Genomic DNA, 14,697 nt, shown 5'->3' on the forward strand with positions numbered 1-14,697 from the left:
ACCTAGATCCAATCATTACCTCGAGTACTGTATTCCCATTAGTAAGAAAGATGTGGTCCCATGCGATTAAAATGTCATGTTGGAGCACACAATTCATCTAAAGAAATTGTTAATAATCATGATAATGATAATAATATACTTTCTCATTTCCATAGCATGTTTGGTTGTGGAAATCTTAGGAGAGATTTTAATATCAATCCTTACAGCAAAGGTCAGCATAGACAACATTGTGCAAATATTGTAATAGGATCAGACCTTGTGTCCGTGTGGACTTGTATAAAGTGTTCATGTACATCGTGTGTAACTGTCACGAAAGGGTTTGTTCCAAGAATGAAGTAGATCACGACAGATGTGCTTTGTGAGTTGACACATTTCCTTTCCTGATGGTGAAAGGGTGTAGTCAGAGAGCCCGGGATTTGCCCCAGGCTGACCTGGAGCTCTATCTCTACCATGTACTGCTTATGTGAATTTGGCGATTACTCTCTGCCCTCAGTTTCCTCATCCATCAGGTGGGATAACACGACGCATTCAGCAGGAGTCATATGAGAATTAAATGAGACTGGGGATAAATTACATGGCACATCACGCAAAATATAGTAGGTGCTGGTAGAAGTTGCCCCGTTTCACACCAAATGGGAGAATTGTATCCACTATGGAGGGTGGTCTGTAGCCGATCCTACTGACAGAGCAGAAATTCTCCAGAGGAGTCAGCTGTACTTGTAACTGCTCCAATGGGAAGTTCCCTTGCTGTCCACTGATAGACAAATAACTTGAATTTAGAGGTATTTGTACCTGTTTACTGGATTTGTCCCTCACTGGGCCACAAAAATGAAATTAAGATTGTATTTTTGTAGTTCTTCTATGTACTTTAAAACTTATTTATCTTAATTTATATTACCTCTAACTTCAACAGGTTTGGGCTTCATGCTTATAATAGTAGAAAAACAAAGGTTGAAAATATAGTTACAATGTACATAGAAACATAGTTATAGATAGACGTAGGGCTTTTAAATACATTTAGAAATGTCATAAATTTGAAATTCATATTTACATATGAAATAGCTTTAAATAATTATTTAATAAAAGAATATAGTTGAATAAAATGAGAAATTTGGAGTCAATATGAATATGCAGGTTTGAAATACCACACTTAATTGAAAATGTGGTTGTATTTGGTTAATTTATATAGAATTCATACTGCTTCATATCAATAAAATAGATACAACTCAGGCAATTTACACCCAAAATTTTTTTAACTTTGAATGTGCACAAATGCACTGGACAAACATTTATTTTGTAAACTCGTTTCTATTTTATGCATCAATAAAATGATTGTGGCCATAAAAAAACAGTTAGTAAGCTTAAAAAGAATATTGAAAGAAAAAACATGTAATATAATTACCCAACATATAGGCACTAATCTTATATAATCAAGTATACTATTTAATGCTCAGTTGAGACAATTACAGAAGTTCAAGATTCCCTCTATCCGGAAAAGAATGAAACTTCAGGATCTAGCTGAGGAAATGGGACAGGAGATAAGCATCGTATTTTTCCATCCAGAAATTTTCCATGTTCATCTTTGATTTTCAAGTTCTTTACAATGATGAATCAGAAGTAATCCTATAAAAAACCAAGTTCCTAAGATGAAAACTAGATTCTTTAATGTATTGACTAGAGGCAAAAATGATGTAAATATCATGTACTTTGAAAAATTAGTCTTCTCTTATATAACAAACTTTTAAAATTAAAAACAACATATATGGTTGGAGAAATGTAGACTTTCTTACTATTATAATCAATAAAATATATATATATTTGTAGCACAAGTAAGATGTACAAGTTTAAAACAACCACATTATGATCTAATTCTATGTATAGAATGAATAAAAAACTCATTGTTTGCTTACTGATTTTGTATAAAAATCAGGAGGTTTGTAACACTCACAGAAATTTTCAAGAATATTTTTCCTTTTCTTCTCAAGGAAGAAATAAAGTTTTTCTTTTCTTCGGAAATTGTCCACAAAATTATTATTCTAACTCCAAACTAGCCCAAAGAGAAAATGTGTTAACGTTTGTGTTTCAGTTGGAAATCAAATTGGAAGGGTTCTAGTCTTTATAATTTCAATGATTAATTAACAATCAATGTATAAGCAAGGAACAGTCCAGTCCTCAAGTGACATGCCCTTGACAACTATGATATTTCATTACATATTTTCACATTATGTGTGCAAGATACCCTGTTAACATTATGCCAGTTACATACAACTTTATTCAGCTGATAAAATCAAAGAAAATTATGGGTACAACCACAAGTTCAGCAGGCTTGTAGGGCAGATCCAAATTTGGGGGAGATGCTAAGCATCAAAGTACGGTGTCTTCTTAGTCACGTGTCAACATCAAATGAATTTCCAATATAAAATGTGCTTTAATTTTTTTTTTCAACGTTTTTATTTATTTTTGGGACAGAGAGAGACAGAGCATGAACGGGGGAAGGGCAGAGAGAGAGGGAGACACAGAATCGGAAACAGGCTCCAGGCTCCGAGCCATCAGCCCAGAGCCTGACGCGGGCCTCAAACTCACGGACCGCGAGATCGTGACCTGGCTGAAGTCGGACGCTTAACCGACTGCGCCACCCAGGCGCCCCAAAAAATGTGCTTTGAGTGAACATTTTCTAAAGCAAAACAAAATTCTGACTAGTGCATTACTTGCACTATAAGGTTCATATAAGAGCATTTGTGAAAATAATCAATAAATTTTAAGTAGCAGTTTTGGAAATATTGCCACATTACTTCCAAATTCAAGGCACTCTAGGGGTGCCTGGTTGGCTCAGTGGGTTAAGCACCTGACTTTGGCTCAGGTCATGATCTCACAGTTTGTGGGTTTGAGCCCTGCGATTTGTCTGTGCTGACAGCTCAGAGCTTGGAGCCTGTTTCAGATTCTGTGTCTCCCTCTCTCTCTGCTCCTCCCCTGCTCGTGCTCTGTCTCTCTCTGTCTCAAAAATAAATAATCATTAAAAAAATTTAAATTCAAGGCATTTTAAATATTTTGGAGGTGCCACTTTAAATGTTGTCCTACTCAAAATCCTGGCATAGTTTAGACGTGAGAGTGAGATGTTCTATAAAATCAGAAATCAAGCAAAAGAACTCCAGCATCAGAAGTGGGCATGGGATTCTTATTTGAAGCTAAATGGTCAACTTGATACATTGTCAAGTATGGGTGGAAATAGATCCCTTTTCCAACAAGTGACCATGTATTGTCTCAAAAAATTCTACATTTTAACCCATGTGGTGACCTTAATAGCTGTGACTTTAGGCAACTTACATAACCTCTTGAACCCCTTTTCCCATGGAAAGTAACAAAAGAAGCAACTCAGAACCCACTGTGGTTTAAAGGTCATGGTAAGCACTAACTCTATGGCAACTTTTCCTTCCTTTTAACTATGTGCTAGTGGTTCCAACCACACAATGTTTCCATTTCTCTAATAACGTTTTCATTGCTATTCTATTTTGTCCCACAGATAAAAATCCTGATGAAGACACTTCCCCCAAGCCCACAATTTTTCTTCCTTCAATTGCTGAAGTAAACCTCCATAAGGCTGGAACATATCTTTCTCTTCTTGAGAATTTTTTCCCTGATGTTATCGAGATAGATTGGAAAGAACAGGATGGCAAAACAATTCTGACGTCTCAACAGGGAAACACCATGAAGACTAAGGACACATACATGAAATACACCTGGCTGACCGTGAGTGAAGAGTCAATGGGCAAAGAACACAAATGTATCGTTAAACAGGAGAAGAATAAAAGAAGGTTTGAACAAGAGATTCTGTTTCCTTCAATAAACAAAGGTATGGGCATGTACACATGAATATAACCTTCCTGAATTCTTTGTTTCAAAGGGAATACCACACTTTACCTGTCAAGAATTAATGGAAAACAGGGAAAGAGAAATCTTTTCTAAAAGTTTTACTTTTTTTCTTTTTTTAAAGAAAACCAAACTTAATGTTTATTTATTTTTGAGAGAGAGAGAGCCCGAGCCTGAGGGGCGGGGAGGGGCAGAGAGCGAGGGAGACACAGAAATCTGAAGAGGCTCCAGGCTCTGAGCTGTCAGCACAGAGCCCAACGCGGGGCTTGAACTCATGAACCGTGAGATCATGACCTGAGCCGAAGTCGGACATTCAACCGACGGAGCCACCCTGGTGCCCCTAAATGTTTTACTTTTAATGGTACATTAAAGTCCAAATATTTCCCCACAGAATTAAATATGATGGGCTTTGTAAGATATAAAGAAAAAGAAAAAGAAAAACTCACTTAGCCTTTGCTGCCTCAATTTCATCATCCAAAATATGAAGGTCACAGTGACGGTTTTTAGCACCACTGTATGGATTAAATGAGAGAATACATATGAAAACACCTAGCAACCTTGCATACAATAAGTGCTCAAAAAGAGAGTGCGTTTTTGATGATCTCATTGATATGGAAATAAGAAAAATTTCACATCTTTAGGGAATGGTCTACTCTACAAACTCCCTCTCACCTCAATCTGGTCTACTCAAAGTATCACCTTTGAACAGTTACAGGTGACAAAATGCTGCTCCTTTGATGGTGCTGGATTGCAGCTCAAGTAAAAATGGTGATTTGGCTGCTGAGTTTTTAGTATGGTCTTGGGTGTTCCAGATTTGAATTTTATGTAAGACTGTAAGGTGAAATTTGGTAACTGGAGAGGGGTGAGGTTACGTGTACAAACATTCTCCCATTGTCCACAATGGATATATTTCTACCCCCGGGAAATGCTGCCCAGCAAACACTTCCTGCCGTCTGAGTGTGCGCCAGGCCTGGGAGGGAGGTGGGATGGACCACTGTCCCCAGGAGGATCACTACAGTAGGGCGAATACACTTTGCCTAATCACCCAGGGTCCCTGGTGATTCAGACATGGTGTCCTGAAGGAGCCCCGTTGGTGCAGAGGCTGGTCATATGTGACAATGGGGGCAGAGCTGAATGTGCCCTGGCCCGGCTGTGAGCCAGGAACTCTCTAGACTCAGAAGTCAAGTCCTGAACATGAACATAAAAGACCAGGGCCCCAGAGGGCCCATAAGAAGGAACCAGTTTGTACTTGCTCTGTGGTTAACAAGCACTTTTTAAGCAGCAGGGAACAAACACATAGCAAGACATGTGAAGAGCTTTGCTATATTTCTGAGGTTAAGACTTTGTCCTTTGTCCTCTGGGAGTGTTAAGCAAATAAACAAACAATAAAACCCATAGTCCCAAAATGGCAACACTTAACTTAAAAGCTTGAGTCACTCCACCAAGACTTAATACCTAATCCCAGTGCAATTGCAACCCCCAGAAGAGTAACCTTTAACCTGTCACCTAGGGAATTTCCTAGCCAGCACCAGGTACTTTCCTAATTGACCCCTTCCTTCCCCATGAAGGTGACCTTGCCTAAATCAGTGGACTCCTTGCTAATAATCTTCTTTTTTCCGCCCCCTGTCTGTTGTTAAAATATTCCTTTCCTATCCTCCTTTGGAGCTCCCGTCTAAGTGCTAGATGAGATGCTGATTCACACATTGATTGACGAATACAGCTACTGGATCTTTAACATTTACTTGGTTGACTTTTTGTTCTATAACAGGTGTGGTGGAGGCAAGAGGATCCGAAGTAGACCCACAGGGGCATTCGGAGACAAGGCGAAACACAGGGGTGGTCACTGTGAGCCCTTTGAGTTCACCGTCCTCCTCACCGGTTTCAAGGGCTGCGGGTGAGTTCCTCTTGGTTCGAAGCTCCCCTCTCCTTGCCTTCGGACTGCTGATCTAATGGGCCTTCCTTTCCAGGACAGGTCAGCTTGGGCTGCAAGGGTTATGCCCAGAGCCCGGTTGAGCCGGAATGTTTATCTGGAACCCTGTGGAACTGGCCTATTTGGCCAGAGCCCAGCTGGGCTGGCAGAAAGGTGTGCCTGGAGCCAAGCCCCCAACCTTTCAGACCCCACTTCCCCTGCTAGAAAAGTCAGCAAGGTTCCAAGAGAATTGTTGGTGGTGCACACGGAGTCTTGTGTCCTGAACGCAGTAACATCCAAGTCTGAGACACTGAGAGCAGCTGTCCTGACAAATGCGAACAGAACTAGAAACGCAGCTCTTGGGTCAATCCAGAGTTCCCTGTCCCTTCACCCAACCCCACACTTCTCCTAGTCCTAGAAAAGGGCTTATAGATGGTTGGCTCTAGGAAAGCAAAGTCCTTCTTGCAGGAACCTGCATTCTTTCTCTGTCCTCAAAGTGAACCATCTGATCAGGTCCTTGAAATGTAAACACAGCCCACAAGTGCCTGGGACTGAGGGAAACTAAGGGAAAGAGGTCTTTTTAAAATACAAACTGCTAAAGGGCTCCTGTGCCTAAACCCTGGCTCAGTGTCCTTTGTAATTCCAGGGACACATACAAACCTTAACACTTTCTCCATAAATGTCTCCATGAATGTCAGTGACCCCAGGGTCTTTGCAGCGATCTGTGTGTCCACAAATACACGTCGTCAATGTGAGACATTTTTCTCTCTGGAGACATTGTCAAAATTGGTTTACAAAGAGCTCTATATTTCTTTGGTTTTTTAGACAAACACTTGTGAGGACTGGGCATTCTAGACCTCTCTCTCAGAAAGGGAGAAACTATCCCATGCGCGTTTCAACTTCACATGTCAGGCCTGTGTCTGGTTGTTGTTTAAGCAAAGCAGACATCATTTTAGAATTGTCAGCACTAAAATTAATTAGAACTTTCATGTGCCTGGGTTTACTAAAATTCAAATAAGTAGATGGGATCTCAGTTACAAAACGTTTAAAAAAAACAGCTTGGGAGAATGACAGACTTTGATGTTTCATGAGTTTTTGTTTGTTTGTTTGTTTTTTAGTATTTTTATTTTCATTTCAGTTAGTTGGCACGCAGTGTGGCTCTAGTTTCAGGAGTACAATCCAGTGATTCAGCACTTCATAGGTCACCCTGTGCTCATTAGGATGAGGGTACTCCTTATTCTCATCGCCTATTTAACCCATCCCTTCCCACGCCTCATAAAGTTTTTATGGGTAATTTCAGCTCAACTTTTAGGAACAAGTAACTTGAATAGATGTAAATAAAATAAAAATTTTTAGATAAAGTTGTAAATAGTTTCCCAAAGCTTTGGGGGAACTAAAACCTTAAAGTGTTGCTGAGTGAGGTCACCTGTTAAATTACGTTAAATTCATTAAATATCTAGATTATTTCCAAGTGTGATAAAATAGTCAATTATTAGGGCATCTGGGTGGCTCAGTGGGTTTAGCGTCTGACTTTGGCTCAGGTCATGATCTCACGCCTCATTAGTTCGAGCCCCGCATCAGGTTCTGTGCTGATGGCACACAGCCTGAAGCCTGCTTCGGATTCTGTGTCTCCCTCTCTCTCTGCTTCTGTCTCCCCTGCTCATATTGTGTCTCTGTGTCTCTCTCTTAAAAATAAATAAAAACTTAAAAGAAATAGGAAATTATTTTTTCTTTTGTTTGAAGTTTATTCATTTATTTGGAGAGAGAGACAGAGCACGTGAGCGGGGGAGGGGCAGGGAGACAGAGAGAGAGAGAGAGAGAGAGAGAGGGAGAGAGAGAATCCCAAGCAGGCTCTGCACTGCCAGCACAGAGCTGAAACCCAGGAACTATCATGACCCGAGCCAAAGTCAAGAGCTGGACACTCAACTGACTGAGTCACCCAGATGCCCCATAAATAGGAAATTATTAATTAAGGAACATAGGTTTATCTCCTTTTGGTTTTCTTAATGCAGAGAAACTGAAGATACTTTTGGGCCTGCTTGTAAATGTACTTTGTGCTTTGCTGAAAGATTGTTTTATAAGGAAGCAGATGTTTCTAGGAATTATGAAATGTATTCACAAGTTCGCCAATCCAAAGGATGCTGTTTGACAGTTCACAACTGCTTCCTTATTAACTTTTGTTAAAAGTGAAGGTTTCCAAGAGTTAAGAATTCTGATAAATTTAATGAAGACTACTGGAAATAATAAGGGAAACAACCCAGAAAGCAGAGAACATAAGGTGTGTATTTTTAGCAAGGAAAAGTCTGATGCATGGAGTTATTTTTTGAGAAAAGAAAGAAAGAAAAGAAAGAAAGAAAGAACAAAAGGAAGAAAGAAGGAAGGAAGGAAGGAAGGAAGGAAGGAAAGAAAGAAAGAGAAAGAAAGGAATTTTCTCCAAAGGGAGGCTCATTTAAAGAGGGTAAATTCAGAGGGCGCCTGAGTGGGTCAGCTGGGTCAGCATCAGACTTCGGCTCAGGTCATGATCTCAGGGTCGGTGAGTTCAAGCCCTACATTGGGCTTTCTGCTGTCAGCACGGAGCCCACTTGGGATCCTCTGTCCCCACACCTCTCTGTCCCTCCTGGGCTGTGCTCTTTCTCTCTCTCAAAAATAAATAAACACAAATAAATAAATAGATAGATAGATAAATAAATAAATGCATAAATAAGGTAAATCAAGACAAGTTCTGAATGTAAAAAAGAAAGTAGTAAAGATTTGCAAACATGGGATATTTGGAAAGGAATGTTATGTGTGGTCAGGACTGACTAATATTGGCATGAAGAATTTTCAAAGCAAAAGTAAGCTGATCCCGGGGCACCTGGGTGGCTCAGTCAGTTAAAAGACTACTCTTGGTTTTGGCTCAGGTCATGGTCTTAGGGTTCTGGGTTCTAGCCTCAAATTGGGCTCCAGGCTGGCAGGGTGGAGCCTGCTTGGGATTCTCTCTCTCTCTCCTTCTCTCTGCCCCTCCCCTGCTCCTGCTCTCTCTCTCTCTCTCAAACAAATAAACAACAAAACAATAAAAACAAAAACAAAACAAAACAAAAAAACCGAAACAAAACAAAAGTAAGCTGATACAGCATTAGAATTTGGTTTTCTCTCTGTCCAAAGGGCTAAGGGTTTTGTGGTTTTTTGCTTGTTTTCTTTGGAGTTTGGTCTGCTTAGGTCTCTTTAACCTGAACATTCCAAAGGATTTGTTAAACTAATTTGGCTTACTTGATATGTTAATGGGGAGCATTGTCAAATAAATATTCATACTAAGTTTTCTTTACAGTGTATTTATAAGATTGTGGCACTTGTAGATAAAGTCCATTCTGGTTCTCCAAAAAAAAAAAAAAAAGATGACCTCTCATGCCAGACTTGCTGTCCTAATGACCTTGTACCATGGCACCAGTGTGCTTCTGAATCCGGGAAATCAAGGTGAACAAACTGGCAGTGTATTCAAGAAAGAGTTGGAGTTGAGGGAAAACCAAGACAGTCACTTGGTTCTTTCTGACTCCCTGACAAACCCTGTTTTTCTTGCCTTTTTTTTTTTTTAGTTTTGTGTTTTCACTCTTTCACCCACCATGAGGCATTTAAGATGGCTCGAATTATAAACAGGCATCAGTGGTAAGACTTAAATAATAGTACAAAATGACTTACCCTGAGTGTCTAACCTGCTAGGTGCATAATCTTGGAAAAATTGTTTTTTGTTCCAGAAGCTTCAGACCTCCTCCCTGGGGACCCCTTGAACACCTGCAGCCGGACTTCATGCCACTGCCACTTAGTGCGGGCTGTCAACATGCCCCGGTTATTGTTTGTACATTTCTGGAAGGGTTGAAGCCTTTCCCTGCCGAGAGGCTGATGCCCTCCCTGTGGCGAAGACACTTTTAAAAAGTGGGTTTCCCCCTTGGGGCACATCTTCTGTGATCTCCAGGGACCAAGGCTCCTATTTTAGTGGGCAAGTAATAGGCGCCTGAAGGAAAACCTTGCAAACTTTTTGGGATTCTCTCAGTGTACAACCTTCTGCTGATCCTTTCTGTCCTATGCTAGCCTGTCCAGAGGGTGTACGTCTACCCTGTCTTCTGCTCAAGCCTGTCACCACCAGGTTACGGAAGCCTTCTAAGATCACAGTGCAAAGGATCCTGTTGGTCACAGTTTAAAGCCTGGGGACTAGGTATTTTAGACACGTCATCAGAGGAAGAGAGCCCTCGAACCCCCAGTAGAAGAGGGACCTTACCGAGTGCTCCTGCTGTAACACTAAATGTATGGAGCCTCGGGCACACATCACACCAGTACCCTTTCCACCTGACGCCAGGTCCTGCACAGACAGTGGACGTTTCTGAATCAGATGGAGACAAAGTGAGGTAGCTCACCAATGCACGATAAGAGATTTTTATTTATCGTTTTTAAAGTTTTTGTTGGAATTCCAGTTAGTTCTCGTGTAGTGCTTTATTAGTTCCAGATGCGCAGTATGGTGACCAAAGCCACTGTATGGAAAAGAAAGACATTTAAGGCATTTTAAAGTCAGCTTTTGAGAATATTTTAACATTTAACGTAATTATACTAACAGTTTCCTTCTTGGGATTTACCTGACAGTTTATACCTCAAACCCATCTTTTTAAGAGTGACAAAATTAGATTGTGTGGAAGGCATACAATTGCACACCTGAACCACGTGTGTAGGGACAAGGACACATTTGAACAGAAAAAGGATAAATCAAAACAACCTCATGACTCTCTGCATCCACCGGTCAATGATCTTTGTAAAAAAATTTTTAACGTTTATTCATTTTTTGAGAGACAGAGAGACCCAGAGCATGAGTGGGGGAGGGGCAGAGACAGAGGGAGACACAGAATCCGAAGCAGGTTCCAGGTTCTGAGCTGTCAGCACAGCGCCTGACGTGGGGCTTGAACTCACAGATGTGAGACCATGACCTGATTCAAAGTCGAACGCTTAACCGACGGAGCCACCCAGGTGCCCCACGGTCAATATACTTTTTAAGGAATTTTGTCTTTGTATGTATGTTGGATGTTTTTTTATTTTGGTTGTTTGTTTTTGTATTGTTTTGTTTTTACACTCTAGATAAATACAACCCTCATCTCATGTTTTATGTATTCAGGCAGCTATCGATGTTACTTGCCTATCATCCTATCCCTGCAGAAAGTACACCCAGATCCTGAGCTTCTGTAATAAATGGTCAGTTGGTAAAAGTAACGAGGGTATCCAGAAGAGATGATATATGAGAGTCCACGATGGTAGACTTAGGTTTGATTTGTATGGATTGTTGTACAAGGGACGTTCCACATGCTGTAGCTCATCTAACCCCCCACCTCCAACCCTGAGTGCTGGCTCTGCCCGTCACTGGTATGATTCTCAGCAAGGTACTTATTGACTCTAAATCCTATTTCCTTACGCGTAACATGGAGTCCTCCAAATCCAGCTCATGTCAGTGTCACCAGGATCAGATGAGATAACGCACGTGAACTTTCACAGAGTGCCTGGCACAGGAATAACCATCTAAGGGTACTGGCTTTCATTAGCCTTGTTGTCATGTCCACAAACACCTCCACTCTAGAAAATCATGTGCGGGACTTGCGGTTATTGGGGTGTGCGTGATTTGGAAAAGTAAGGCTGCTTCTGTTTTTACATGGGAAATTGACCTACACCAGCCTCCATCCAACGTGTAAGATTCTGCTGTGGATTCTCAGGTTGGACGATATCGTTTTGGTGGCCACGCTTCATGTGAGTGGTGTGTGTTCAGGACTTTACAGCAGCCACTGTTTCTGGATGTTTTTCCATTCAACAAGTATTTACAGAACACCTACTTTGCCACAAGCACTGTGCTGGAAGCTGTGAGGACAGAGGGAAAACAAGATATAGTCTTAGATATTACTCCCCAGTTGTGAGGAAGAAAGAAAAAAAATTCATGAACTTTAACATCTTCCTGCACAGAAATACAGTATATGAATTGATCTACAAAGAATTACAAGGAACCAGAGCAACATTTCTGGAATTGTGGGCTCCTATTTGTAATGGTTCTTTCTTATCTGTTGACAGATTCTATCTATCTGTGTATCTACCTATCTGTGTATCTGTCTCTCTATTATCTATCTATCTCTCTATCATCTATCTATCCATCCATCAAACCATCCACAGTACAGACACGAGTCAAATAATGGATATGAACAACAGAATAATACTTGCTCTCATTTCTTTTAGAGCTCGCTGCTGTTAACTACACAAAAGCTTCTCTGAAAGATGAAAATGGTAAGTTTTGTACTTGTTTCCTGTATGTTAGGCTATAGCATTGTTTCCTCCCGATCAACTTAACTTTTGAACTTCTCTGGCTTCAGGTAGAAGCCTCACAATGGCAGGATCTTGCAAAATAGACTGAGTGGTAATTTAAGTCAGTCCATCATTTCCCAGGAGTCGTCTTCACACAGTAACTGCTGGCTTGGGAAGGAGAGGCCTGTAAAGTAGGGGTGCAGTGAGGGGCTCTGACGTCTGTTAACGCACTTCATGCATTTCTGTGGCCTTTGTTTCTACTAACTGAGGAAAATATACTGTTGCTTTATTTTTTTTTTTTAAGTCTCTATTCTTGCTGGTACTTAATAAATGATGCTGAGAGGTTCTTGGACAAAAGGCATCGTGTTACTGTCAGTGCATTTTGTTGAATTCTCTTAACACTGTGAGTATTTCATTCCCATTTTGCCCCTGAGGACAAGGAGCTGAGATTAACTACGTCCCTTGTATCATGCCACACGGCGAGATCCGGGCTTCACCCCAGGCTAGATGAATCAAGACTTCATGCACTTACTCAGGTTTCATTCTTCCTCTGCATCCCAAACCCAAGGCTCTGAGACAGGCTGCACACCTGGGGTGGGTGGGATGGCAGGACTTCGCGTGCCAGAATACAGACTTACACCCCAGTCTTAATTATTTATTTGCAGGAATAGGGTTAGCTTATTTACATTTTCTGAGCCAACCACAAATGACACAAATAACACCCAGCTCAGTTATGGAAAACACAAGGCCCCCTATGTGGAGTGTCTTGCTTCAGGTATCTCATTTAGCAGCCACATAATAAGTACCTGTGAGTACATTCTAAGTATAAGTAGTAGTTCCTGGCTCTTTCTCCACACATATGCACAAAGGAAATGATGAGGACCATTGGCTCTAGTCCTGCTGATTTGTCCTCATGTCCAATATCAAGGGGCTCCTGGACTCTGGCTACTCCTCATCATCCTCCTTATCATCATCCAACTTTACATTTATCCATAATCATTGGGTGTCTTGGGTATTCATTGCATGTGGAGATCCAGGATGACAGAGTAGCTGAGAATGCGTCCTGAAACACCAGGTTGCTGAGATTGAAATCTGGCCTCTCGTACTTACTAGTTGCATGAAATCAGGCAAATTGTTCCTCTCCCTGTCCTCAGTATAAGAAAATGGGAATGAAAGTAATCATCTCGTATGTTATTGCAAAATTAAAGAGGATTAAGGCATTCTAGGCAAAGTTCTCAACTGACATTTAGTTTGTGGTTAATGGATATTGCCTAGTATTCTTACATAGGGACATGCTGGGGATGAAGAAATGCTCAAAGCTATCTATCACCAATGGTTCTTCCCCCTTGGGTTCATGAATTACAAACACAACCATCGTTTAGAATACTTTGGAATATTCTAAGTGAATTTCACAGGTTTTTTACAGACTTGGTCGGCAAACTGGATTCTGAGTAGTCTTGGGGGTGGTGTTAGTGGTGATGGTGGTGTAGATGTTTACTCTCCAATTGTACTGGTGAGAGAGTCACTTCAACCCAGGACATCAGAAATGTGTGAAACTAACCGATGGCTTCTTTTAGACCCCCGACAGGTGCAGCTTGTGAACACCTCTGCCTACTACACCTACCTCCTCCTTGTCATCAAGAGCATGGTCTACACCGTCATCATCGCCATCTGTCTGCTTGGGAGACCAGAACTCTGTGACAATGGGAAGAGTTCCTAACCCATGGTGGCACCAAGGGTCCACTTTTCTCCATTGGCTATTGTCACTAGAAGAGTCTGCTGGAGATATAGCGGGGCTTTCTTTCTGCGTTTGGGTTATTTCAGTTCGCATGTTTCTTTTTCTATGTGTCATCATTGCAGAACAGGTTTACAAACCGCTAGGCAGACAGGAAATGTCACTCTGCATGGAGAACAATTTCTGCCATGACTCAGGGATGGGGACGGGGGGCATCCACGGGGGCTTCAGTACCTCTCTATCCTTCACATCCACCAGCTCGTCAGCAGTGCAGCACCCTCGCCTCTGAGTACACTTGGCGTGCAGCTTCCATAGAGCTCCTGGGGCTCTGTATCCAGATAACTTCCTGGAGGCCTTTTATTTTACATTTCTGGAAGCTGCCATCTTTGCTACCTGAGTTTTGTTATGTTTTTCATAATAGGCACAATAAAAACAATCACAAGTCTACTTTTGCCTCTGTGGACATTCATTTGTTGAGATCTGAGTACAAGGTAAGGGACAGCATCACAACTGAGCCTTCACATTCAGCGTTGATGTAATAATGGTCAATTCCACATTTCTAACTCTTTCCCTGAGAGAGTCCTTGTTCCGGTTAGGGTTCTTTGGGGCACTGGCCCCTGGGGAGCCCCAGCCAGTGAAGGTGCCCAAGTTATTTCTCCTTCCATGTCAGCAGATTCAGACTCATTTGTTTTAAGACGCTCTGCTGGATCACAAATCGCGTGACTGGCAGATGTGTTCAAACTTGTACCCATATTTCATGGGCACCATGTTTCCTGAGAGCTGTACCAACTCTGGAAAGGGAGGGTGGTGGAGAGGTTAAGTGCGTGGACTCTGAACTCCAAGTGCTTGGGCTTAAATCTTGGGTCTATAGCTATTTGAACTCTCT

The 14,697-nt window shown here is 41.4% G+C and overlaps 1 gene segment (V, D, J or C); it reads left to right on the top strand.

The window, feature by feature from the left end:
* The window catches only part of LOC124523829 (T cell receptor gamma constant 2-like), a 32,062-nt gene extending 17,804 nt beyond the window's left edge, over positions 1-14,258 (top strand). Inside the window, 4 exon segments of the C gene segment in view lie at positions 3,521-3,850; positions 5,636-5,761; positions 12,011-12,058; positions 13,654-14,258. Coding sequence covers positions 3,521-3,850; positions 5,636-5,761; positions 12,011-12,058; positions 13,654-13,796 — 647 coding nt within the window.
* The last annotated feature ends 439 nt before the right edge of the window (positions 14,259-14,697 follow it).

The sequence above is a fragment of the Lynx rufus genome, unplaced genomic scaffold (assembly GCF_022079265.1).
Source record: "Lynx rufus isolate CCGP_SWC_20201006 ecotype Redwood Valley unplaced genomic scaffold, mLynRuf1.p SCAF_4, whole genome shotgun sequence".
NCBI lineage: Eukaryota > Metazoa > Chordata > Mammalia > Carnivora > Felidae > Lynx > Lynx rufus.